The following is a 23,092-nucleotide window of genomic DNA, read 5'->3' as shown; positions in this document are numbered from 1 at the left end:
GAACACAATGGCCTCCATAATCCTCACATGGAAGAAGTTTGAACCAACCAGGACTCTTCCAAGAGCTGATCACCCGACTAAACTGAGCAGTTGAAGGAGAAGGGTCTTAGTAAGAGAGGAGGCCACGAACCTGTGGTCACTCTGACTGAGCTCCAGAGATCCTGTGTGGAGATGGGACAAAGTTCCAGAAGGATAACCATCTCTGCAGCCCTCCACTGATCTGGGCTTTAGCAGAGTGGCTAGACAAAAGACTGTCCTCAGAGAAAAACACATGAAAGCCTGATTGGATTTTACAAAATAGCCTCTGAACTCTCAGACTGTTCGAAATAAGATTCTCTGGTCTGACGAAACAGATATTAAACAGACACCAACTCCACCATGCTTCAGAAACTGGTTGAATGAACTGGTTTCATTTATTCACATAGTGAAATAACAATTTTAAGAGCCAACTCAAATGGGATGAAACATGGGGTCCCCTTTTGCAACATCTGGAATCATCTTAGATGCATTTGCATTGATTGTGTTATACAGCTTTCTTCTATTGCTTGCTAATGTGAATGACTGGGTTTAACAGGATCAACATGGATGGAATAATAGGTACTTTGACAAGAGAGTCATGATGAATTTTACTCTTATATATGTACCCCACCTCATCAGTCAGGAGTGTGTATTTCTGTGTGTGTTTTTAATTTTTTTTGGTGGGTGGGCTAATGGGTAATGATGATTATTATCATGAAGATGTCAATAAAAATATTACAAAAAAAAAGTTTAGTCTCATTCTAAATTACATTATTATTATTATCATTATTATTGTTATTTTTTACTGTTATTATCATTATGTCTGTAGGAAACCAGGCACTGCCTAGTACCATTCCAACAGTGAAGCATGGTGGTGGCAGCATCATGCTGTGGAGGTGTTTCTCAGCAGGAGTGAGTGGGATTCTGGTCAGGGTTGATGGAAAGCTGAATGGAGCAAAGTACAGTGATATCCTCAGTGAAAACCTGTTCCACATCACTCAGAACCTTGGACTGGGGTGAGGGTTCACCTTCCAACACGACAGTGACTCTACGCACACAGCCAAGACAAGGATTTGTAAAGAAGAGTGGTAGAAAATCCCCAAATGTAGGTGTGCAAAACTTTGTTGCGTCATATTGAAAGAGACATGGGGCTGTAAACTAAAAACTGAATAAAGGGTCTGAATACTTACAATGTGATATTTTAGTTTTTTTTTTTAATACATTTGCAAAAAAATCTAAAATTCTGTTTTCACTTTGTCGTGATGGGGGACTAGGTGTAAACTAATGAGTAATCAGTGCAAGCAGACTTTCTCATAGACATGATTTACCTTTAATTGGAGCACTGCCACCTTAAAATGAAACAGCTCATTTCAGTCAAGTAAAACAAGCGTCAGACTTCAGTCTCATCCACCCATCACCAATCAGAACTCAGTCTAATCAGAGAAGGTGTTATGGGGGGGGGGTCAGGCATGATCATCACTTCAGTTTGCAGAAACATTGCTAATTTTTTGTCTGGGCTTGAAACGTTTACCTTTACAGCATTAAGCAGGGAGGGAAAGGGATGTATGTGAGAGGACTGGTGGTGTTACAGTGATCTTAGTGACTATCATGTCTAAAAACAGACTGAAGACACGGTGACGGAGGTTAGGTTTGGATCTAGAGGATGAAAAACTACAGCACACACAAGCACACCACACACAGCTCTGACCTCGGGCCGAGGGCCGGACTCCTGAACGAGAAGACGGAACAGAAAAACAAACACATGAAGACAAAATGAGGATTTAGCTGGAGCATTTCACAGTGAAACATTAGAGGAAGAAATGATGAAAATACAGCAGGAGATTCATGGATGGAGTTCAAGCCACAGTGATAACTGTTAACAGGGTTTATGAAAATTAAAGCATAGCTGAGACATCATTTGTGCTCACAATGTTCAGAAATATTGCATGCATGTATTTTTCTTCTATGATGACTGATGGCATGTTTTTAATGATGAAAGCTCTGCAGCTGCCACCTAAAGACAAGGAAAGGCTAGTCAGGCTCTGGTTACAGCTGCTAATACAGCAACTTTAAAGCCCAGGAAAAGAACACTGGATTTATACAGGGGTGGTCAAGATTAAATAAATTAATCATGGTTAATAAAAGTCACTAGTTAGTGCACTATACTTTTATTGATTAATCTCCTGCTTTCTTGTTCCTTGCAGCACACTTTGCTTAAGCCCTGTCAAAGTCTCCCTGCAGCTACAGCGATGTAAATCAGTCGACCGTTGCTCCTTAACGTCACATTTCACTTTAAAAACTCACAGAGAACCTAGCGGACAGGTCAGAAGTCATCTCAGCGTTGTGTTATCAAATAATTACCTTTTTACTGTTCACTTATTGCCCATTAATATCCATAAAAAGGTCCTTTCTCTGTGGCTAAGTTCATTTCATAATCCTACCTACCTTTAAAAGGTCCGTATCTAAACAGGAGTCAATTACTCTTAAGCTGAGTATGGAGAAAAGATTTGGGACACATTGGGGCAGTTTCAGAACGTTGCAGCAGTCTGAACTGAGCTGTTGCAGCTTGAGTCAGACCATCTGATGATGCTGCCTACCATTCAGCTTGCTTTATATATATAAACTTGTTTTTAGAGGCTATAAACTCCAGTTTTGTTAGACAAAGTCATGCTATGAAATCAGATGATTACATCTATCTTTTGCAGAGCTGATGGAGGAGACAGGAATGTTTATATGGGGGGGGTTCAAAATGCTCATGTTTTGTAGCTGCCAATATAAGCAGGATGCACACAGTGTTACATGATACATGGGAATTGTTTCATTTGTGCCATGTTATTAAAACATGACACAAAAAACATTTTCAATGTAAAAAAGTGAAATTTTAAAATTTGACAAAAAAGGATGCAATTAATAACCACTAACTACAGATATTCTGAGATTAATCGCAATACAAAGGTTTAATCTTTTGACAGCCCTACTTTATACTTGAAGGTAAACTAAATCCCTGAAGTTTGGCTGCAAAAAAACTGGAATTTCAAAAATGTCTTTATAACATCTTTAAATATTTTACACCTTTAAGCCCAGCTCAGACCAAAGATTCACGATGAGGGGAGCTGAAACTTGCAAGTGCTTGCAACGTTCCACTCTGCGACGCACTCAACACCTCACAGTTTACACTGCTGTGATTGAAGGAAACGATACATCGTTTCCATGGCAACGACTCTCATGTCACTCACTTTAAAGAGATTTTATTCTAAAGTTAGTGAACAATAAATCTGTCAAAAATCGTCTGGTAGCGTCATGAGTCTTTGGTCTGAACCGGGCCTTAGAATACATTTACATGAAGTAGCTGACTACAATAAATTTATTAAACATACACAACCGTCTGACTTGGTTCTTAACTGTTGATGATGTCAGGTGGTACCAGCTCAGCCAGCAGGAAAATTCGGTAGCAGTAGCCCCATTTTAACCTGTAGGGGGGCAGTCACTATGCATAGTTCTTATCTAAAATGTAAGATTTGAAACTTGGTTCCCTAAATGTCTAGTCAGACATGAATTATTCAACAACTCTACTAAATACCCGTATGCATCACTTCAGCTAAAAGACAGGGTCTGAGTGTCTAGTTATTCTTTAAAAACAAAGCAGAGCAGCTGTTCTGGCCTTTTTCCATCGCTGAATGAGTCTCTCAAACATGCTCTTGCTCAGTAGTTTAAGGAGGAATATGTTGGCTTGAAATGTTGTCACAAAAAGCTTTATTATACAGGCCAATTTTAGCTGATAAAGGTTGTTTTTGTCAAGACGATGAGTGTTACCTCGTCTTCCACTCTTCGTCGTTCTTGGAGCGGTTTTTGCGAGCAGTTCTTTGTTTTTCCTCCAGCCTCTTCTTCTCCTCACTGGCCAGGTCTGATTGAACAAAAAAAGAACGTTTCAGTGGAGATTTATTTCTCCATCCTTCGTGTGCTTGCATCACTTCTTACCAATGTCCCCGTTCTCCATGGCTCTTATGTCCGGTCTGAGCCTGCAGTCGGTCTGAGGAATCTCTCCCTCCATCTCCTGGTGCAGCTCGTTCAGCTGCATCGCAAACGATGTGAAGCTGTACATCTGCAGTTAAACAGACTCAGTATTAACGTCTTAACATCTGGGACACTTTTACCTCAGGTAGGATTGAAGAGACAAGGCCACTACTCAGGCAACGGAGTCCATCCCACTATGATGGATATTTTATTCACTTTTCAGACGCCTAAAACAACCCTCTTCCTACATATTTTTTTTACCATGCAGCTCAGAGGATCAAATGGACCTGTGCTGCACAGGTACAGCAGTTTTATGTAAGAGGTAGGGGGCATTTAGATTTTTCTCTATTGCTGACATGTACTGTTTATTTGCCACAGTTGCATTCAAATCTCCCATGAACCATACCAAAACGTACTTAAACCACGCCCAAGACCACCTCTTACTGGACATGATGTGCCCTCTCTGACACCCCTAAAGCGTGGACAAAATGTGACCCTCAATGGCTCTTTTTAAATGGACATTACATGATAAATTGCCCTCCATGCTACCCGTCCAGTGGGCTGGGTTTCTTCTTAGGTTTTGTCCAAACATGTCCAACAGGGGACAAAATGCAATTAAGTGCATTTCCTTGGTTTAACCTCCTGAGACCCTGTATGTACATAATAGGACATTACAACTGGGCTTTCCTACAACAGAGTTTAATTCTGATATTAGAAACTTTGAGATATTTGGCTGAAATTTCCATAAAAGTTTAAGTAAATTGCTTTGAAATTTTCAGGGATTTTCCTGAAATAAAGGGTTGCCCTTGAAATGTTCTTGCTGAGAATTCTTGCATGAGAATTTTCCATAAATTTCTATGGAATTTGTTGGAATTTATTTGAATTTTTTGGCAAATTGGTTTAAAATTAATGGTCAAATTTGCATTAAAATTTTGTGAAATCTGCCTGAAAAAGTTCCCTTTATTTATTAAATAGATATATTTTTTACTTCTCTGTAATTTGAGTAAATTTGTTAGGATGTTTGGGATATTTTTTCAGGTCTTCCAATGATTTTCCATGGAAATTTTTTGGAATTTATGTGGCTTTTTTGGCAAAATGGTTTGAAATTTTGGTTGGAATCTGCATTGAAAATTTGGGAAAACTGCCAATAACTTTCCTTGTTTTTTTATATCACTGGTAATTTGAGTAAATTTGTTCAGATGTTTGAGATATTTTTTTTAATTTTTCAATGATTTTCTATGGAAATTTGGTTGAATTTATTAATTTGCTTGGAAATTTTTGGGGGAAATATCTTTGAAATTGTCTTGAATAACATTTAAACATTCTAAATTTAAAGGAGTTCGTCTGAATGTTTAGGGTTATTGAATTGGATAGTTTCTATAATGTTTCACTGATTTTTGATGGAATGTTTTTGTAATTTGTGTAGAAATTATGGGTGAAATATGCTTTGAAGTCTGTTGCTCTCTCAGTTTAAAACTTATTAAAAATAAGTGGGAAAAAACTAAAGATGCTTTACAGACAACAGCTTGGGTCTCAGGAGGATACAGTGTATTTTTTACTACACCCTCCTTCATGCATCTTTGTGAAATCATGGCTAAATAGCCCATAGTTCCTCGTGTTTTTACAGAGTAAATTATAAGTAAATTATTAATCAATTATGAAATAATTATCATAATAATAGTTAGCCAGGTTTTGTAACTATTTCATGTTAAAATTTGACCCCCTGCATACATCAGGGGCCCTTTCTACCATTTTTCACCCTTGCCCCTCAAACATCCTGCGTGCACCACTACAGCAGGCTTGTGCTCACACTGATAGAACGAACTGTATTTTGGGATCAAGTGTGCTCAGATCTGTGCCAGGGCTCCTGACATTTAAACATGAAAGAAATAATGTTCAGGGATCAGGCAGACCTGTGCAGAGTTTGGCGGTCTGGGTGCGATCCTCCACAGCAGCTGGCTGCCGGGAATTAACTCAACCGTGTCAGCGGCCGGAGAGGGAACGTCGTCCTGGCCTTCGCTGCAGCCCTTCACACAAAACATGACAAAATATATCAGAAACCAAAGAAATGTACACTGCTTCCTCTGTTCAGATGGCTAAAGTGTTTTGTTATGATGCCATAGTCATATGAAAACTTGCTCCCTTTCTTTTTTGCATCAAGCCGTCATCTGGGAGTCAATGCTGTCTACTTCTCTGTATCATTTTTTTTATTTGGTGTCCAAATTGCTGAAATTTAAAATCATACTGAATTTCTTTGCATAAACAGTCACAAACAGGTATTGCTCCCTGCTGTGTCTTCTTACCGCTTTGCTGCTCTTCTTCTCCTCGGCTCCTTTCTTATCATTTTTCTTGTGTGCTTCGAATGCAGCAGGGTCGATGACATACAAACACTCGGTCCACTTCCCGTAGAGAGCGCACAGCTTCTTTTTGCTGGGGAAAATACAAAAAACAACCTCAGGAACAAAGACCACATTAGGATTTTATTCACAGCATAGAGAGAAGTCTCCTGTTTATGCTTAAAAGATGAAAATGACCTCCGAGTATAAGTCAGATGTCTGAAAATACGGGTAAAACAAACACGCACAGATGGAAAAATCAGACTCAAAGGTGTCTGAGCATACTGTTTTACACCTTTACTGTTATCCATCTGTTTACATTCATGTATTCTGATTTATTAGCTGTTCTCTCTTAGGAACCACCTCTTCATCATTTCTGTCCTATAGTTATCTCAGATATGCTAGACTTGTGTGCTCATTCCAGTTAGGGTGCATTGAATAACATATTACTGAATATAAGCAATCCCGACTTCCCGACAGAAATTCTAGCAGGGGTGTCAAACTCAAGGCCAGGGGGCAAATCCGGCCCGTGGCACAGTTGCACCTGGCCCACCAGATCATATCATATTCTTATTATAACTGGCCCACGATGGCCCATGAGGTCTGCAGATTTCGTCCAGTATAATAATGTAAACTTAACCTTGACGATTGAAATTATTAAGTCATAAGAATTAGAAAGAGTAATGCGTTTAAAATAATTTGACAAAAAGTCAGGAATGCGGGAAAAGACATTTGTGTTTTCATTTTTTACTTTTTAACTTGCATTTCACAATTATGACTTAAAGTTTTTGTTTGAACTTTTATATCATATTTTGAACTTTTCAAATAATAATTTTGACTTTTATCTCATATTTTGAACATAGAGATTCACAATTTTAATTTTTAAGTCATATTTTGACGTTTTAATTCATGAATTTAAATTTCATCTTACATTTTGACATTTTCAACTCCTAATTTTGAATTTTAATCCCAAATATTAACCTTTTCAATTTAAAATCTTACATTTTTATCTCATCTTTGTCCTTTATAACTCAGTATTTTAAATTTTATCTCATATTTTGACTTCTAAAACTCTTGATTTTGAATTGTTTCTAATATTTTCACCGTTTAAACTCATGACTTTGAATTTTATCTTATATTTTCACCTTCTAAACTCTTGATTTAGAATTTTTTTCTCATATCTTGACCTTTTCAACCCCTAAGTATAACCTTTAATCCCAAATATGGACCATTTTAATTCAAAATTTTGATGTTTTTAAATCTCATCTTTTGACCTTTTAAACTTATGGTTTTGAATTTTATGTCATCTTTTGACCTTTTAAACTCATGGTTTTGAATTTTATCTCATATTTTGACCTTTTAAACTCATCATTTTGAATTTTATTTAGTACTTTAACTTGTTAAAAATCATGATTTTAACTTTTGACTTTTTTCATCTTAAAATCATTTACCATCAGTGTTATGTTTTTTCCTATAATTTGTTAACAGGGAAGATGAGCTCGACTGTTGATGGGAAACTTTGACCCAGTTAGGCCCTCAGGTTAGAGCCAAATTCAGAATTCAGCCCCTGCTGTGAGTGAGTCTGACATCCCTGGTCTAGCATGTTTGATTTTAATCCTGCTCGTATTTGTCAGTGGCGCTGACCAATGAGAGCACAGAGCTCTTTACACTCAGCCGTCACAGGTGTAAACGAACCAAATGGTAAAGAGAAAGAAGGGAGATGAAGTTGGTGCTGCGAGATGAAACTATGAGGCAGAGGAGAAGTTTGTTGAGCTCTGACAGCAACATCCCTACATTTATGATGAGTCAGTGAGGGACGACCATGACTGTGAGGGAGTGGGAATCAATCAGTTCAGAGTCAGGTGTGTTGGCTCTGACTGAGACCAGGTGTTAAACTTTTATAAACACAGGTTGGCCACACACTGGACGATTTTAAAATCAGAAACTATTTTAAAACCACAGGAGACCACAGACAAAGGACAAATTCAAAAGATTTTACATCTTAAATCCTCGGAGTGCCCAAACTAGACGACTAAGCCAGACTGTCAGACCGCTGGAGACCCTGCTCCTGCCAACGACCTCACAGTGAAGATTCCCAACACACGGGATTTCAAAGTTTCTCGTGTGATCACGTAACTTCACAAGAAAAATATGGATGATGATCAGTAGGGATGCTCCGATACCAATTTTTCCTTCCCGAATTTGATACCAAGGTGTTTGGTATTGGCCGATACCAAGTACTGATCCGATACCAGTTTAAACTTTCTGGACTGACTGTGCAGACTAGCAAATTCTTTTAGACCTAAATTTGACTCAAAACATGACTCAACAATGGAATCATAATGTACAGCACCTCTGCGACCCTAAAGTTGTTTTTCTGCTGATTATTGAGTTTTACTGCTAAATATTAAAATAACAATAATACAGGGGGCTGCAGCACAGGCTGTCTCTATCTCTCTCTCCTTTATGCTCTATTCAGGCAGCATGACGTGATTACGGAACAGCCTGCTATTGGCTGACAGACCCTCACAATGGGTAAACAATATGGCGGATAGCATTCAAGCTGGCGGTAGTAAGTGGTCATAATTCGATTAAAATGGATAAAAAGATGTTCAGTATGGGGTTTACTGGTGTGGATTTAATCATTCAAGTCCCCAAAAGTCACAAGAGTTCCAGGCTCACTGAAAATGAAGGGATTCAAAGGCATCAATGGGAAGATGCAACCATAGATATGAATAAGTAGATATGACACGCCCCTTTGAGCTGCGTGCCTATGGCGAGGCTAAGCTAGTGGGGGTAAAGTGTCGGGGCATTCAGTGGTTGTAGATGGAACGAAAACTAAAACAACAAGGACGCCTGCACATTGTGCTGCATACGGTTGCACACTACGCCGTATAGTTGAAACAAGGAAACTGGGAATAACCTTTCATAGGTAAAAATAATTTTTGGCTCTTTATTCATTATTAAATCTTGTTAAGAGCTTCAGTAACTACTTGGCTACTAGCAAAACACTAACGCGAGCTAGCAGCTTGACAGCCAAATACCAGACAATTAATATTAGCTGTAGTATAGTTGTACAAGCAGTAGTAGTAGTACTAAAAGTACAAGCAGCAGTAGTAGTATAAATAGCCGTTAGAGTCATAGAAGTAGTATCAGCATTTGTAATAGTATTAGCAGTTGTAGTAGCAGTGCCAGTATCAGCACAAGTAGTTGGTGTACTACCACTACTACTAGTAATAGTTATTTAAGTTATATACATTATAATTATAGTATATATATATATATATAGAGTTACATATGTTACAGAAGTCCAAGGTGAAGTAAAGTGTTACTATTTACTCAGTGACACGCACAATTTCAGTGTACCTGTTTCTAACTTGTACAAATAGCAATAAACTCTATTCTATTCTGTCTCCACAGAGTGTGTTTGTTTCTATAAACATATATATATAGAGAGACAGAGTGAGAGAGAGATAAGGAGGGGGAGAGAGACAAATAAATTAATATTAATGATTATTTGATTACCTTTACAATTAAATCTTTTGATCTAAAAACATATTTTCTATATATGTATATCTTTATCTTTCTATTTTTATACATACAACTATATATCTATGTATATACATTTATAAATATATAATGGCTGAACATAAAAGATTCCCAGACCTCTGGACCTAAAGAGTAAAATAACTATAACTGTAGGCTACATTGGTAGAAAGCCCTTTTCCGTTTTTGTAATGTTCTGTGATAGCAAATGTTTTGACGTTGACAATAAAGCAAACCGCATGAAAATCGGTTGAGAAATGAGCGAGTTCTGATTTATTTTCAATGTACATGCATTGCCTTTAATGAGAGCGCCGTCCCCGCCAAGATGGCCGCCACGTAGGCATGTCGCCTAGCGGGCTGCTACTGCGTGCTGACCTATCTAGTGTTCTATAGATATCTATGGGTGCAACGGTTAGCTTAAAAAAGATAAACGAGTAAGAGACAGCTGTTTATGGTTCAAAGGTTATTTTACTTTTGATAAACTGTCACTTCTTGTCGTGTACGACAGCGCCAGTCTGGAAGGCATTTTAACGATCACAGAGGAAAGCGTCACGTTGCCACCACTCTTTGCTGCTGCAGTGGGTCCTTTGGTTCTTCTTCAGTGCTCTAAAAATGGTATCCCGCACATGCAGTGTTTTCCAGCAGCGAAGAAGAATTGATTTCCAGTTTAAAGCGATATTATTTAGTATGGCTAAATGAAGCAAAACATAAAGTTAAACCAAACGGTATCAGATTGGTGCAGGAACTCGTGTACTCGCTGATACCAACACCTACATTTTAAGCAGTATCAGACGTATTTTTAATACTGGTATTGGAATCAGAACAGTTCTAATGATCAGTGTCCTCAGCTTTTCCCTCCACAATAAGCTGTCCCGGTGTGTGTTACAGTTGAAGAAAATATCATAAAACAAGGAAAAGAATCAGGTCAAAACCCTGGCTGGAATGAGGGTAAAGTTGTGTTTATGTTTGTGAGCAGCGGCAGTATGATACATCAGCTGGTGACGCCATCTGGTCTGCTCACTGTCATTGGTTGTTGTGGGTATTTGTCGGCGCGATTACGATCTAGAATAATAAACACTAAACACGTCTGATATTTATGATTTGAGGTAAAGAGGGGCTATGACGCTATGAGCAGAAAAACTATGACACCACACACTTGAGGATTATTCAGACAAATAATGGTTTGCAACTGGCCTCTCAGGATACACCCCCAAGACTGTCATGAGTGGAAAATCTGGCCTCAAATTGGTCTTAAAATCCTGTATTGTGTGTCCAGCCTCAGGTTTCAGCTCTCTGTGCTGACTCATCATCTCACCATCAGAAAAACTGGGAGCATCTCTCTGTGTTAGATTGTGAACGTTTACCCAAGCACAGCTTGAACTATTCTGTATGATTTTCCAATAATGTGACTTGCTCTGATTATCATCTTTTACTGGTTGAGAATTTTGTTCAGATGTTTGGGATATTTAATTTTAATTTAATAACTCTGAACCCTTTGTCCACAGTTGTGTCCCACTATAAGACGGTGAGCCATTCAGAGCTGTAGACACGAGGCTTAAACATGTTTTTCTGTTTGTTTGTTTTACTGCAGTGTCCCTTGAATGCTGCTAAAAGAACTTCAGAGTAGTTCATAAATATGTGTTTAGGTCCTGTAAGAAATTCTTTTTATCAGGAACACTCATCTAAGATTTAACCACTGATGGAAAAATAAATTTACATCATCTCTAAATGACGCTCCCCGGTTGTCTGAGCAGCATGCTTTGACTTCCTAGGAAGCATAGTACCAGAAGTCCTCCAACTAGACCAGTGTTACTCAACCCTGCTCAGGCTAAGAGCCAAATTGTTGAAAAATACATTTGCAAGAGCCACAATCTAAGTGGTGAAAACTGGCAATTAAAATAAGCTAAAGGTGGCAAAAGTTGTCAAAAAGCAGCAAACACTGGGAAATAAGTGGCAATAATAATGCATTTTATTTAAAAGTAGGATAAAAGTGTCAAAAAGGGGAGAAAAGTGACAAAAAGAATTGGCAAAAATGGGCTTAAAGCAGTAAACATGGGTGAAAAGTGGCAAAAAAACAAGTTACAGGTGGCAAAAATGGTCCAAAGTGACTAATGGGCAAAAATCAGAAAGAAAGGTGGGAAAATGGGCAAAAAGCATTAAAGCATGGCAAAATGGGAAATTAGTGGCATTTAATTGCAAAAGGTAGTCTAAATTGGCAAAAAGTGGCATAAAAGGTGAAAAAAGGGGCAAAAAAAAGCAAAAAACCAGGATAAAAGTTTCAAAAATGGGCTAAAAGCCGAAAAAATTTAATTAAATTAAAAAATTGCAAACTACAACTAATTAATGTTACTTGCAATGGATTATTTCTAAGGTAAATTTTTCTTTTCTGAGGGAATAATGTTTCAAATTAAGACATAAAAGAGCCAAAAACCATCTGAAATGAGCCACATGTTGAGTGTCACTAAGTTAGACAGACACTGAACATTTCTGACAAAGCATGCTGAATAAAATGACAGTCAGCTTGGCAGAATGCGCTCCTTTGCTTTATAAGAGTCAATACTAGGGTGCAACAAAAGCTTTAGGCTATAAAGGAGGTAGCTGGGGTGGTGGAGGTGAAGCTTTGCCACCACTAAGTCCTTACATTACCTGACAATATTTCCAAAGGTTTTCAAAAATAGAGAAAGTGAAAGCACAACTTAAACGATTCTGTTGGAGAGAAACAACAAACGCACTCTTGCAAATGGGTTATAACCGCTAATAGCATTAGCATCAAGCTAGTGTATACATGTGTGTTTACAGGTATCTTTCCAGGTGTAGACTAGCCCCGCCCCCCTCCCTAGTAACATCATCCTGTCCTGTTGGCTGAGAGTTTAGGCAGCTCCGTGTAGTCTGACATGTCTGTCAGTTAAGTTGTGGCATGAATCTCGACTAATCTGATATAGTGACTAGTCTGACCTGGCCTTTAGCTAAAGACAGTCTTATCTGGATGAAAAAATTTGATATCAGAGTTAGAAGATGTCTGTTCACTGCTACTATATACCATAACCTACAGAGACAGAGGATAAAAAAACTGGCTAAACACACAAGTTGCAGCTGAGACCGTCAACTGTACAGCAGTAAGACGACTTACTTGCCCACCAGGGGGCGGGTCCATGCGAGTGTGATGTCACACAAAAGATATGAATTGGGCTCAGGTCAGTCACCCATTTGGCTACCGACTCGTACAAGGTTTGATCAAGAAGGTTTGAATCTCCAAACACTGACTTCAACTGATCAAACTAGGGACCAAACTGCGCTTAAATTCCATGAATCCAGGGAAAAAAAATCCAAAAATGTCCTTACAGCAAAATAATTCTTCTGCAAAAACACTTTGCATTTCTTTTTATGCTGGATTTGAAATAGTATTGCAAAAGTTGGAAAAACATGTTTGTATTTCATATAATATTTTTGAACACAGCACCACAGACTTTAGACTTCAGACCAGGTTTTAGCTGGTCAAAGGTGCAGCTCTTTTCTTCATTTCTAAGACAGGAACATGCTGGGTTTTCACCTCGTAACTCCACATCAGAAGACAGACACCCCCCAGGGCACAGGCTCATTTGGCATTTCAATAACTGGATTTAAGACTCACAAAATCTCTTTGTCCTAGGTGTTCTGTAGGGCTCAGGTATTTTAACCTCATAACCAAAGAAAGTGTCTACCTATTCCAGCCCATGTTAAACAAATATTGTTCAGTTCTTTGTTCACAGTTTCCTCAGAACTTAAGCCAAATTATATAAAAGCCTTTCTGATCGGTTTAATCCCTTCTTACCTTTTATCCAGAATGTAACCTTCGACCTTGTGCAGCTCTTTACCAAAAAGGCCACAAGGTTTAAAGTTCAGGCAGCACCGCTCCCCTGTTCTGTGTGGAAAAAGAGAAAAACAAGAACTTATCCTCTTACTCTCTTTGTCTGCTCGCTGACTCACAAAAACTTCCTCTTCTGCTGCATTTATTTCCCCCTTTTTCAAAAACTTTCTTAAAATACTCAAACTGGACTCATTTAGCATTTAAAGGAATATTCTGTTAAATGAAAGCTCTATGGAGAACCGCTGTGGATTTGTTCCTACCTGTGATTGATGATCTCCACACTTCCATACTGCTCGATCCAAAGCTGCCCAACGATGATGTTGTGAACACAACACGTAGGATTGGTCCAGGTGTACGCTTCGTTGTACCTGCAGACAACAAATAGGACAGGTTCCAGGTTTATGAAGAGAAAGGAGAAAAGCCTCAACTCGAGAGGGAGATTCCTTTGAATTAGACTGGAAGTGAGACACCTTAGTCCTGCAAACAATAATAACAAACATGTATTTAAAGGACTGTGAGCCATTTGGATCTGTAGACACAAGGCTTAAACATTTTTTTCTGTTTTACTGCAGTGTCCCTTGAATGCTGCTAAAAGAACTTCAGAGAGGTTAATAAATATTTGTTCAGGTCCTGTAAGAAACTATTTTACTCAGGAATACTCGTCTGAGATTTAACCATTGATTGAAAAATATACATCTTCTCCTCTAAATGATGCTGCCCCGGATGTCTGAGCAGCATGCTTTGACTTTCCAGGAAGCACAGTAGAAGTCCTCCAGTCAGACACATTTCTACATTTCTGACAACGCATGCTGAATAAAATGATATTAAGTTTGGCAGAAGTCCGCTCCTTTGCTTTTTAAGAGTCAATACCAAGCTGCAACAAAAGCTTTAGGCTATAAAGGAGGTAGCTGGGGTGGTGGAGGTGAAGCATTGCCATCAGTGTGGTGTGATCGGTGTTGATGAGATGCTGAGTTCTTACATTACCTCAAATATTTCAAAAAATGTTCCAAACATTCTTTAAACGTTTGTATAACAGGATGCGTCTCGTTACGGTGGCATGATGAAGCCACTGTAATCAGACATGAATAGTTTAATGTTTCCATGGAAATGCAAGCCAACCCTGATTTCTTTGGGAGTAGCATTCTGAGACAGGAAGGACACTTTTTACAGCTTTTCTTCATTGCTATGTGAAATTCATCCACAGACCCAAAAGGGTGGTTTGCGTTTTAAAAATTGAATACAGCTAATGGAAAGCAATCTCTATTGAAGTGACTTCAATTCAATTCAAAACAAGAAGTAAGCAGGAGAGGTGGGCGTACCTGAACAGTACTGGTCTCCAGTCTTCATCTTTGGTTATGATTTTGACTGAGAGCCCTCTGGTGGTAGACTTTATATGCTGAGTGTTTAACATGACTGCCTTGTTGAGAGAATGAGCTTCCATGTCCTTCATGAACTAAGGCTAAGCTTCATTTGCTTGTCTCTTTAAGGCCTACAAAAAAATCTTAACGTCTAATTCACATACTATAAATAAAGGGTTAAATGTACCCTGAAGTGTGTGCTCCAGAGTTGTTTCTGTATATCTATATGATCCATTATGCTATTATTTAGTGGGGGAAATATGCCCTTTTAAACAGCCTCATTTTAAAAAAGAATGTTGCGTTAAAACACCAAGCACAAATAAAACCATTTGCACAAGTTAATTACACGTAAAGTCGACGTACAGATAAGGGCAGACACAAGATCACCAAACTGCGAATGTGTGGCTTAATTTGCGTGAATTGAAGGAGTTATTCACACAAGGGAGGCAAACTGAGGCGCATTCAATGCACTTAATTCGATTATTCGTGAGAGTTAAAAATCAAAACTTAAGTGAATCACTCGCTCTGTGATGGCCAATCAGCACTGAGATCCTCTGCTGCTGTATTTCACACACATCACTGGAGGATCTCAAAAGGACCAGCCTGAGGAGATGGTGGTTAGTTTAACCAGAAAATGGAGGAGAATCTTGTGTAGTCTGTCTGTGGCTACCCTGCACTGTGACACAGCAGGCCTGTTCCACTTTGTCTTTCACTTTCTGATCCTGCTGTTTTGTGTCTGCTTTCCACAGCAGACACAAAACAGCAATCCCCTCGGCTCTCTAATCAGGTTTTCCTCAAACACAGAGGAGATCCTCAAGAAATGTCACCAGAGACAATATTTACTCAGGAAGCTGAGATTGTTTAACGAGGAATAACGCGAACCATGGCGACTGTAGACATGCCAGTACATGACTTTGGTCATTTTTGAAAAGAAAAACAACTCACTGCTGTTCTTTGTTCTTCTTTTAATGAAGAAATGTCATCAAGTTCTGATAAAACTGGTGCTTTAGCAGCATCAAAGCCAAGCTCTTCCGCCATAATTGCACCGGCCTCTTGTTGCTGCTTGCATATGTCACGACTCTGCCACGTCTGAAAGTACTGCCCCTCATTGCTGATTGGTCCTGTCACTTTCTAACAGGGCCCAAACGATTCACATGGGAGCTTTGCAAGATGGATTCGCCAGTTAGAAACACGGAAATATCGTATCCATCTGCTTTGCAAGGTTAGAGGTTCTTTGGGGTGAATACAAACATCCTCATGACTTTTCACAATTCCTTCACTGAAAGTGTGTTTTCTTTCTCTTGCACCTGCTGGTTCCATTCAATCAGCCTGCAAAACCAGACACGCCTACATTCCATCACAAAAGTCTTATCAAAATGATTGGACATCCTGTTAGAGCTCTGTCTGCTCTCTGTGAACAACAGACAATTTGAACTGCTCTCAGGATCCTTCAAGAGCCCTTACATATTCTTCACTCTGGCTGCCATCGGGTCCCAGACTATGTTGTCCAGGCTGCAGGACACAAAGAAGAGCACCACCTTTGTCCTCACAGCAGTCCAGCTCCTGAACTCTAACCTCTCTTTACTCCAGCGTCATACTGACGCTTTGTCCCACAAAAGACACAAAAGTTGTTCTCCTGTACTGACTGCACATAGCACGTAAGCGCTGAGTGCCATGAGGCAATACGGCCCATGCCTTTATATCTTATTTATTTCAGCATTATTTCTTGCAAATTGCACATTTTGTGTCTTTGATGTTGTGTTTCTGTCCCTATTGCTGCTCTCTGTATCTTTTAATTGCTTGTCAGGGACAAATAAAATGTTTTTTTTTGTAAAGATTTATTTTTTGGCTTTTTCATGCCTTTATTAGAGAGGATAGTGGATAGAGTTGGAAACAGGGAAGAAAGCGGAGTGGATTCGAGCCCGGGTCGCCTGCATACATGGCGCACGCCTTAACCACTCGACTTCCGGCGCGCCCCCAAATAAAATGTTTTGAATTGAACTGAATCTCAGTCTAGCCAAGCTCAGCCATGTTTACTGACAACTGACTGAAATGCCAGATGTGGGAGAAGGAAGCCCCTCCCCTCTCATGTCTTTCATGCACTCGTGAGTGGAGTGAGTTATTCCCATGAATCTTATAAAATTAAGCAAGTAAAGTCCTAAGGGAAATATTATGTCATAATCACTTCAAAATCATGTTGCTGACTTGTGATTCTACGTTACTGTATATGCTTTTGCACAGACAGTTGTGCATGATTCAGCATTGTCTACCTCCCTGATGATGGGAAAACTGCACTAACTATAATGATTATGCTGGCCATCTTGGCCTTGTACTCACATAATGAACACTATGTGTTACTCTGCTCCTGTAATACTCTCCTCCTAAGGAGGTAGGCTGGTGGCCCTTAAGACAGAGCGGTGAAATTTTGTGTGAGCCTTTTCTTTACTATAAAGAATGCACACTCATTTACTGAGGGATACAAGAACCATGACAAAACATTATAACTTTGCTGTGCTGCATTCTCATTGCTGTTTGAACCATGTTTGCAAAGATTAAAACACCACGTGTTTGACTTGACTTTCCGCTGTCAGCCTTTTTTTGGGAGGTATTTATGATTGGAGACATTTTTCTGTCACTTCCCTTCATTGGTCAACTTTCTTTTGTTTTCAAGCAAACAAAAGATGTTTTTGCATTTGTGGTATGCGTGGATAGGACTTTTTTTCCTCTGTTCTCTAAACCTACGTATGGACAAAGCGTAGGAGGAGGAAGTGAAGGACAGATGACAAAACCGTTATCATTTCTCAGACATTCTTACTTGGGAAGCTCCAGCGTGATTGTGCCTTTAGGCTCTGCCTCCACACTTTTACCCCAGAACTTGAGTTTGGGGTAGATGGATCCATGAAACACAAAGTCCTGACTCAGACCCTCGGCATGGAAAGCGCTGACTGGAGGATGATGGCTGACCTGCTCAGAGATCAGCCTGAAACCCAGATCATCCCTGAGATAAAGAGAGCAGGTTTAAGTTTGGTAAACCTGTGTGACATCTTACATAGACTATCAGTAAAAACCATCTTACCGGACCAACTCGTAGGTTTCTCCCAGCAGAGGATTGAAGGGTTTCCCCGTCCTTTCCCACTGAGACGCCACAGCAGACACGGCGAACGCAGCCACACACTGCAGCCACAGAAACAGAGGCAGTTTAAACATGCCTTAAAGGTTAAGCACATGTCCAGGATAAGGGCGAGCGTCTTACCTTCATCCTTTCTATGGAGTCGGACGACTTGTTAGCCTGGTGGATGAGGTAGGTGTGCTCCATGTACTCGGTCAGCCGCTGCAGGAAGCTGAGCGGCTCGTTAAAGATCACTGGCATCGTGATCTTTGACAGCTCCTGAAAACAGATTAGAGGAGGGATGAAGAGCATAACAACGAGAGAATGAATAAAGGCCTTTAAGCTATTTTGTAAGTGTAAAACTCATGGTCACAGCTGATAAGGCCTGACTGAAAACCACTAGAATATTTTTGAATTAATTCTTAAGTCAGCTTTGACAAAAAGACCCTCCAACTGAGTGAAAAAGAGTCATATTTATAGTTTAAGTCTTTGGTGGTCGTTTTATATTCACACCAAAAAGGTAAATTTGACATTTAATGGATTAAGAAATAAAAATGGTATTCTATTATCATCCTCTTGTACAATGCCTGATTCCAAAAAAGTTGGGACCTGGTGTGAAATGTGAAGTGGCACAAAGACAAGATACACTATATTGCCAAAAGTATTCACTCACCTGCCTTGACTCGCATATGAACTTAAGTGATATCCCATTCTTAATTCATAGGGTTTAATATGACGTTGGTCCACCCTTTGCAGCTATTACAGCTTCAACTCTTCTGGGAAAGCCTTCAACAAGGTTTAGGAGTGTGTTTATGGGAATTTTTGACAGTCTTAGTCAAAAATTCTCAGTCTCCGCTCTAATTCATCCCAAAGGTGTTTTATCAGGTTGAGGTCAGGACTCTGTGCAGGCCAGTCAAGTTCATCCACTCCAAACTCTCATCCATGTCTTTATGAACCTTGCTTTGTGCACTGGTGCACAGTCATGTTGGAACAGGAAGGGGCCATCCCCAAACTGTTGCCACAAAGTTGGGAGCATGGAATTGTCCAAAATCTCTTGGTATGCTGAAGCATTCAGAGTTCCTTTGACTGGAACTAAGGGGCCAAGCCCAGCTCCTGAAAAAACAAGCCCATACCATAATCCTCCCTCCACCAAACTTTACACTTGGCACAATGCAGTCAGACAAGTACCGTTCTCCTGGCAACCGCTAACCCAGACTCGTCTATCAGATTGCCAGATGGAGAAGCGCATTTCGTCACTCCAGAGAAGGCGTCTCCACTGCTCTAGAGTCCAGTGGCGGCGTACTTTACACCACTGCGTCCCATACTTTGCATTGCACTTGGTGATGTATGGCTTGGATGCAGCTGCTCGGCCATGGAAACCCATTCCATGAAGCTCTCTACGTACTGTTCTTGAGCTAATCTGAAGGCCACATCAAGTTTGGAGGTCTGTAGCGATTGACTCTGCAGAAAGTTAGCCACCTCTACGCACTATGCGCCTCAGCATCTGCTGACCCCACTCCATCATTTCACTTGTCTACCACTTGGTGGCTGAGTTGCTGTCATTCCCAATGGCTTCCACTTTGTTATAATACCACTGACAGTTGACTGTGGAATATTTAGGAGCCAGAAAATTTCACCACTGGACTTGTTGCACAGGTGGCATCCTATCACAGTACCACTGAGCTCCTGAGAGCGAGCCATTCTTTCACAAATGTTTGTAGAAACAGTCTGCATGCCTAGGTGCTTGATTTTATACACCTGTGGCCATGGAAGTGATTGGAACACCTGATTTCAATGATTTGGATGGGTGAGTGAATACTTCTGGCAATATAGTGTATCTTGTCTTTGTGCATTATTCAGTTGAAAACAGGTTGAAAAGGGTTTTAAAATTGTTGTATTCTTTTCTGGGGCAGCACAGGGATTGGCTCTGTTGCCTCACAGCAAGAAGGGTTCTGGTTTGCTTTCTGGTCAGGGCCTTTCTGTGTGGAATTTACATTTTCTCCCCGTGCATGCATGTATCTACGGATACTCTGGCTTCCTCCAACCACCAAAGACATGCTTGTTAGGTTAATTGGGGATTCTAAATTGTCTAAATCTGTTTCTATATGTCAGCTCTGTGATTGACTGGTGACCACTCCAGGGTGTAACCCTGCCTCTCGCCCAATGACAGCTGGGGTAGACTCCAGCCCCCGTGACCCCCAACTCAACAGGATAAGCAGTAAAGAAAATGGATGGATGCATTCTGTTCTTGTTTCCAATTCCCAAAATTTCCAAAATTTGGGGGAATTTGGGTTTAGAAATATGAATGTCTGATCTCAAACAATGTCGCTATAACTCCACAGACACTTTAGTCTCACCATTCCTATGCAGTTCCTCAGGATGCTCCAGATGCTGAAGTCATTTCTGGAGAACATCGGTGCCGGCAGACTGGTCCTAAAATCAAACAAAGACACACAGTCACATGACTTCTACCAGGTTTGTTTGATGCATGGACTCTCTTGCAGCTCTAAAAATACCTCTCATTAGAGTAAATGCCTCAGACATACAATAGCTGCAGGCATCATGTCTTATTCAGGTGTTTATACTCGACTAAAGCCTGTAATGGATTGAGTGACACGTTGGAACGAAAGCTAAAGACAGAGATGACAAATACCAGCATGAAACCATCTTACATGTCCAACAGATATGAAATAAAACCGCATGAGGCTTAATGGACAGAATGGTTAGAAATAATAAACCATGACACTTTAGCATAACAAAACAATCCTGGCTCCATCAGGATTAAAGCTAAACAGAAAAATCTCCTTAAAAACAAGTCCTGTTCTGTAACACGGCTTGTTTGCAGACTGATTATTGTGTTGCATCCTGACCCCATCAATATTTAACAGCTCCGTCTTTTCACACACTCTTTCTCTCGCCGTCTACGGGCCCGACCTGACGCTAAATTATTCACACCCTGAAGTGGAAAGACCTGAGGGAGGATGCCAGGCTGATAAACAAAGATGGCCGACAGAAACAAACCTAAGACAGGAACAATAACAGAGCGGTGTGGAGCTCTTTGATGGATGAAAACTGCAAGACTGGGGGGTCAGGAGAGCGTTTAAGGAACTGCTGGGGGGTGGTTACTGTATGGCTGACCTATGCTTTGTAATCCCATTGGGTTGAGCTTCATCCTTGTTGCCATGGTGATCTTCCTGCAACATGTTGCCAGGGCTGCTTAATGTGACAGAGCTGTCGTCGTCCTCGTCCTCCTCACAGGAATGGCTGGCCACCGTCTCAAAACCGCTCAGCGAGACCTCAGAGCCCGAGTCTGACAGAGAGGAGACAAAAAGTGATGCTAGTAAGAAGAAAGCACACCAAACTCCAGCTTTAACAATGTTCAAAATGAACTGTTACCATTGCATTAAATTAAAAATGCTTAGAAAACAAACATAAAATCCACTTCATCCTGTTTCATGCATGACAGCAGTCAGAGCAGGTGATAAATGAGACTCTGGTTTAAGGATGGATATTAGCTCGATGCACTCATTTTATTTCAGTATCAACAGAACCAGGCCTGACTCTCAGAAAGACTTGCTTTCACACCTATATATATATATGCCCTTTGCAAAGTTAGGGAGGCAAAATGATCTCGTACTGCCAAGAAAAAAAGCAGCATGATTGATTTTATCTCTCCTCGAAAAGGAAAATGAAACACCGGGTCCATCCGTAGGACAGAGACCTTTATACATTTCAGTTATTCACACAAGCATGTGGGTAGCTGCTGAGCCAAGCTGCAGGGATGATCCACTTTAGAACTCAGACTACCGTCCATTTAAATGACTTGTATATTAGGAGTTAGGCAAAGTGGCTTTAAATCCTGGTGCTTGCTGCAGAAGGATATGAATGTAAGTGTTTGCCTACTTTATTGCATGCAAGCCTGGTTTTACTAACATCACAGAGCTAAATCTGGAGATTGTAGTTTAATTTGCAGGCACAAAAAGGGTCATAATAATCCAGATTTCTTCTTAAGTATTTTCTGCTGCATAAGCTATCCTTAGTATACATGCTTAAGATGTGAAAGGTCCTGGAAAAATAACATTTGAGATATTAAATCTGCAAAACTGGTATCAAAAATCCAGCATCAGACCATGTAAGAAACTGTCCTTGCACAGGAAAAGCCTTCTTTGTTTGTTTCTTGGAGACTTTTGTTTGAAACCTGATCCCAGCAAAGCCAGCAGGTTTCTTATCCAAGTTTGAATGTGGTTATTATAATCATGGATAAACAAAGCTATTCAAAAAAAACACAAAGAGGAAATCTCATTTCAGAGAGGGACATATGAGGTCAGTAAAAAAAAAAAAAATCATCAGTTTGGTTTTGATAACTTGAAAGGAGGATAAAAAGCTTGGTGAGCAAAATTTTCTACCTGATTAAGGCCACGTTTAAATGTCAATAATCTGGACGACAACACTAACCTTGTGATGTGTTTTGCTGCTTGTTTACATGATAATGGCTAAAAAAAAACAAACTTTGAGGCTGAAAACTTGTAACAAAGGCAGCATCTCACGTCGATTTATTTTCTGGCAGATCCATTTGCTGGTTAAAACCAGACTCAAAAATTGTTTGTTATTTTGTTTCTGATGGAAAATGGGAAAAAAAAGAGAAAAAGATCACGTTTCTAATTTTTTCATTTTGGTCGCAAAAAATGAAAAAACTTTGCAAAATGGGGTCTAATTTAATTTTTTCAATTCTGTTACTTTGTTTTCTTTTTTTAATGCACTACTTGAGGGAAAGGAAATCATGTACCCATTGGGAAAGGTGAAAATTTAAAAATAAAAGCCCTTATGTCAAAATAAAAATCATCCAAGCCAAATTTTACCTATT

The 23,092-nt window shown here is 39.8% G+C and overlaps 1 protein-coding gene across 2 annotated transcripts in view; it reads right to left on the bottom strand.

Annotated features, from left to right (window-relative positions):
• osbpl1a (oxysterol binding protein-like 1A) overlaps positions 1-23,092 on the bottom strand; it is a 78,864-nt gene that overhangs the window by 1,511 nt on the left and 54,261 nt on the right. The window contains exons 17-28 of one of the 2 annotated variants that reach the window (XM_041791518.1): positions 21,367-21,538; positions 20,586-20,661; positions 18,373-18,507; positions 18,196-18,293; positions 17,935-18,117; positions 14,022-14,129; positions 13,726-13,815; positions 6,336-6,462; positions 5,946-6,059; positions 3,997-4,120; positions 3,832-3,922; positions 1,727-1,747 (exon numbers count right to left, since the gene is read on the bottom strand). In XM_041791518.1, the coding sequence (XP_041647452.1) occupies positions 1,727-1,747; positions 3,832-3,922; positions 3,997-4,120; positions 5,946-6,059; positions 6,336-6,462; positions 13,726-13,815; positions 14,022-14,129; positions 17,935-18,117; positions 18,196-18,293; positions 18,373-18,507; positions 20,586-20,661; positions 21,367-21,538 (1,339 nt within the window). The remainder of the gene's footprint in view (positions 1-1,726; positions 1,748-3,831; positions 3,923-3,996; positions 4,121-5,945; positions 6,060-6,335; positions 6,463-13,725; positions 13,816-14,021; positions 14,130-17,934; positions 18,118-18,195; positions 18,294-18,372; positions 18,508-20,585; positions 20,662-21,366; positions 21,539-23,092) is intronic. The other variant, XM_041791519.1, reaches the window with a different exon arrangement.

Source organism: Cheilinus undulatus, linkage group 7 (assembly GCF_018320785.1).
Source record: "Cheilinus undulatus linkage group 7, ASM1832078v1, whole genome shotgun sequence".
NCBI classification, from domain to species: Eukaryota; Metazoa; Chordata; class Actinopteri; order Labriformes; family Labridae; genus Cheilinus; species Cheilinus undulatus.
Note: the sequence above shows the minus strand (reverse complement) of the source record. Positions and strands in the feature narration are given on the sequence as shown.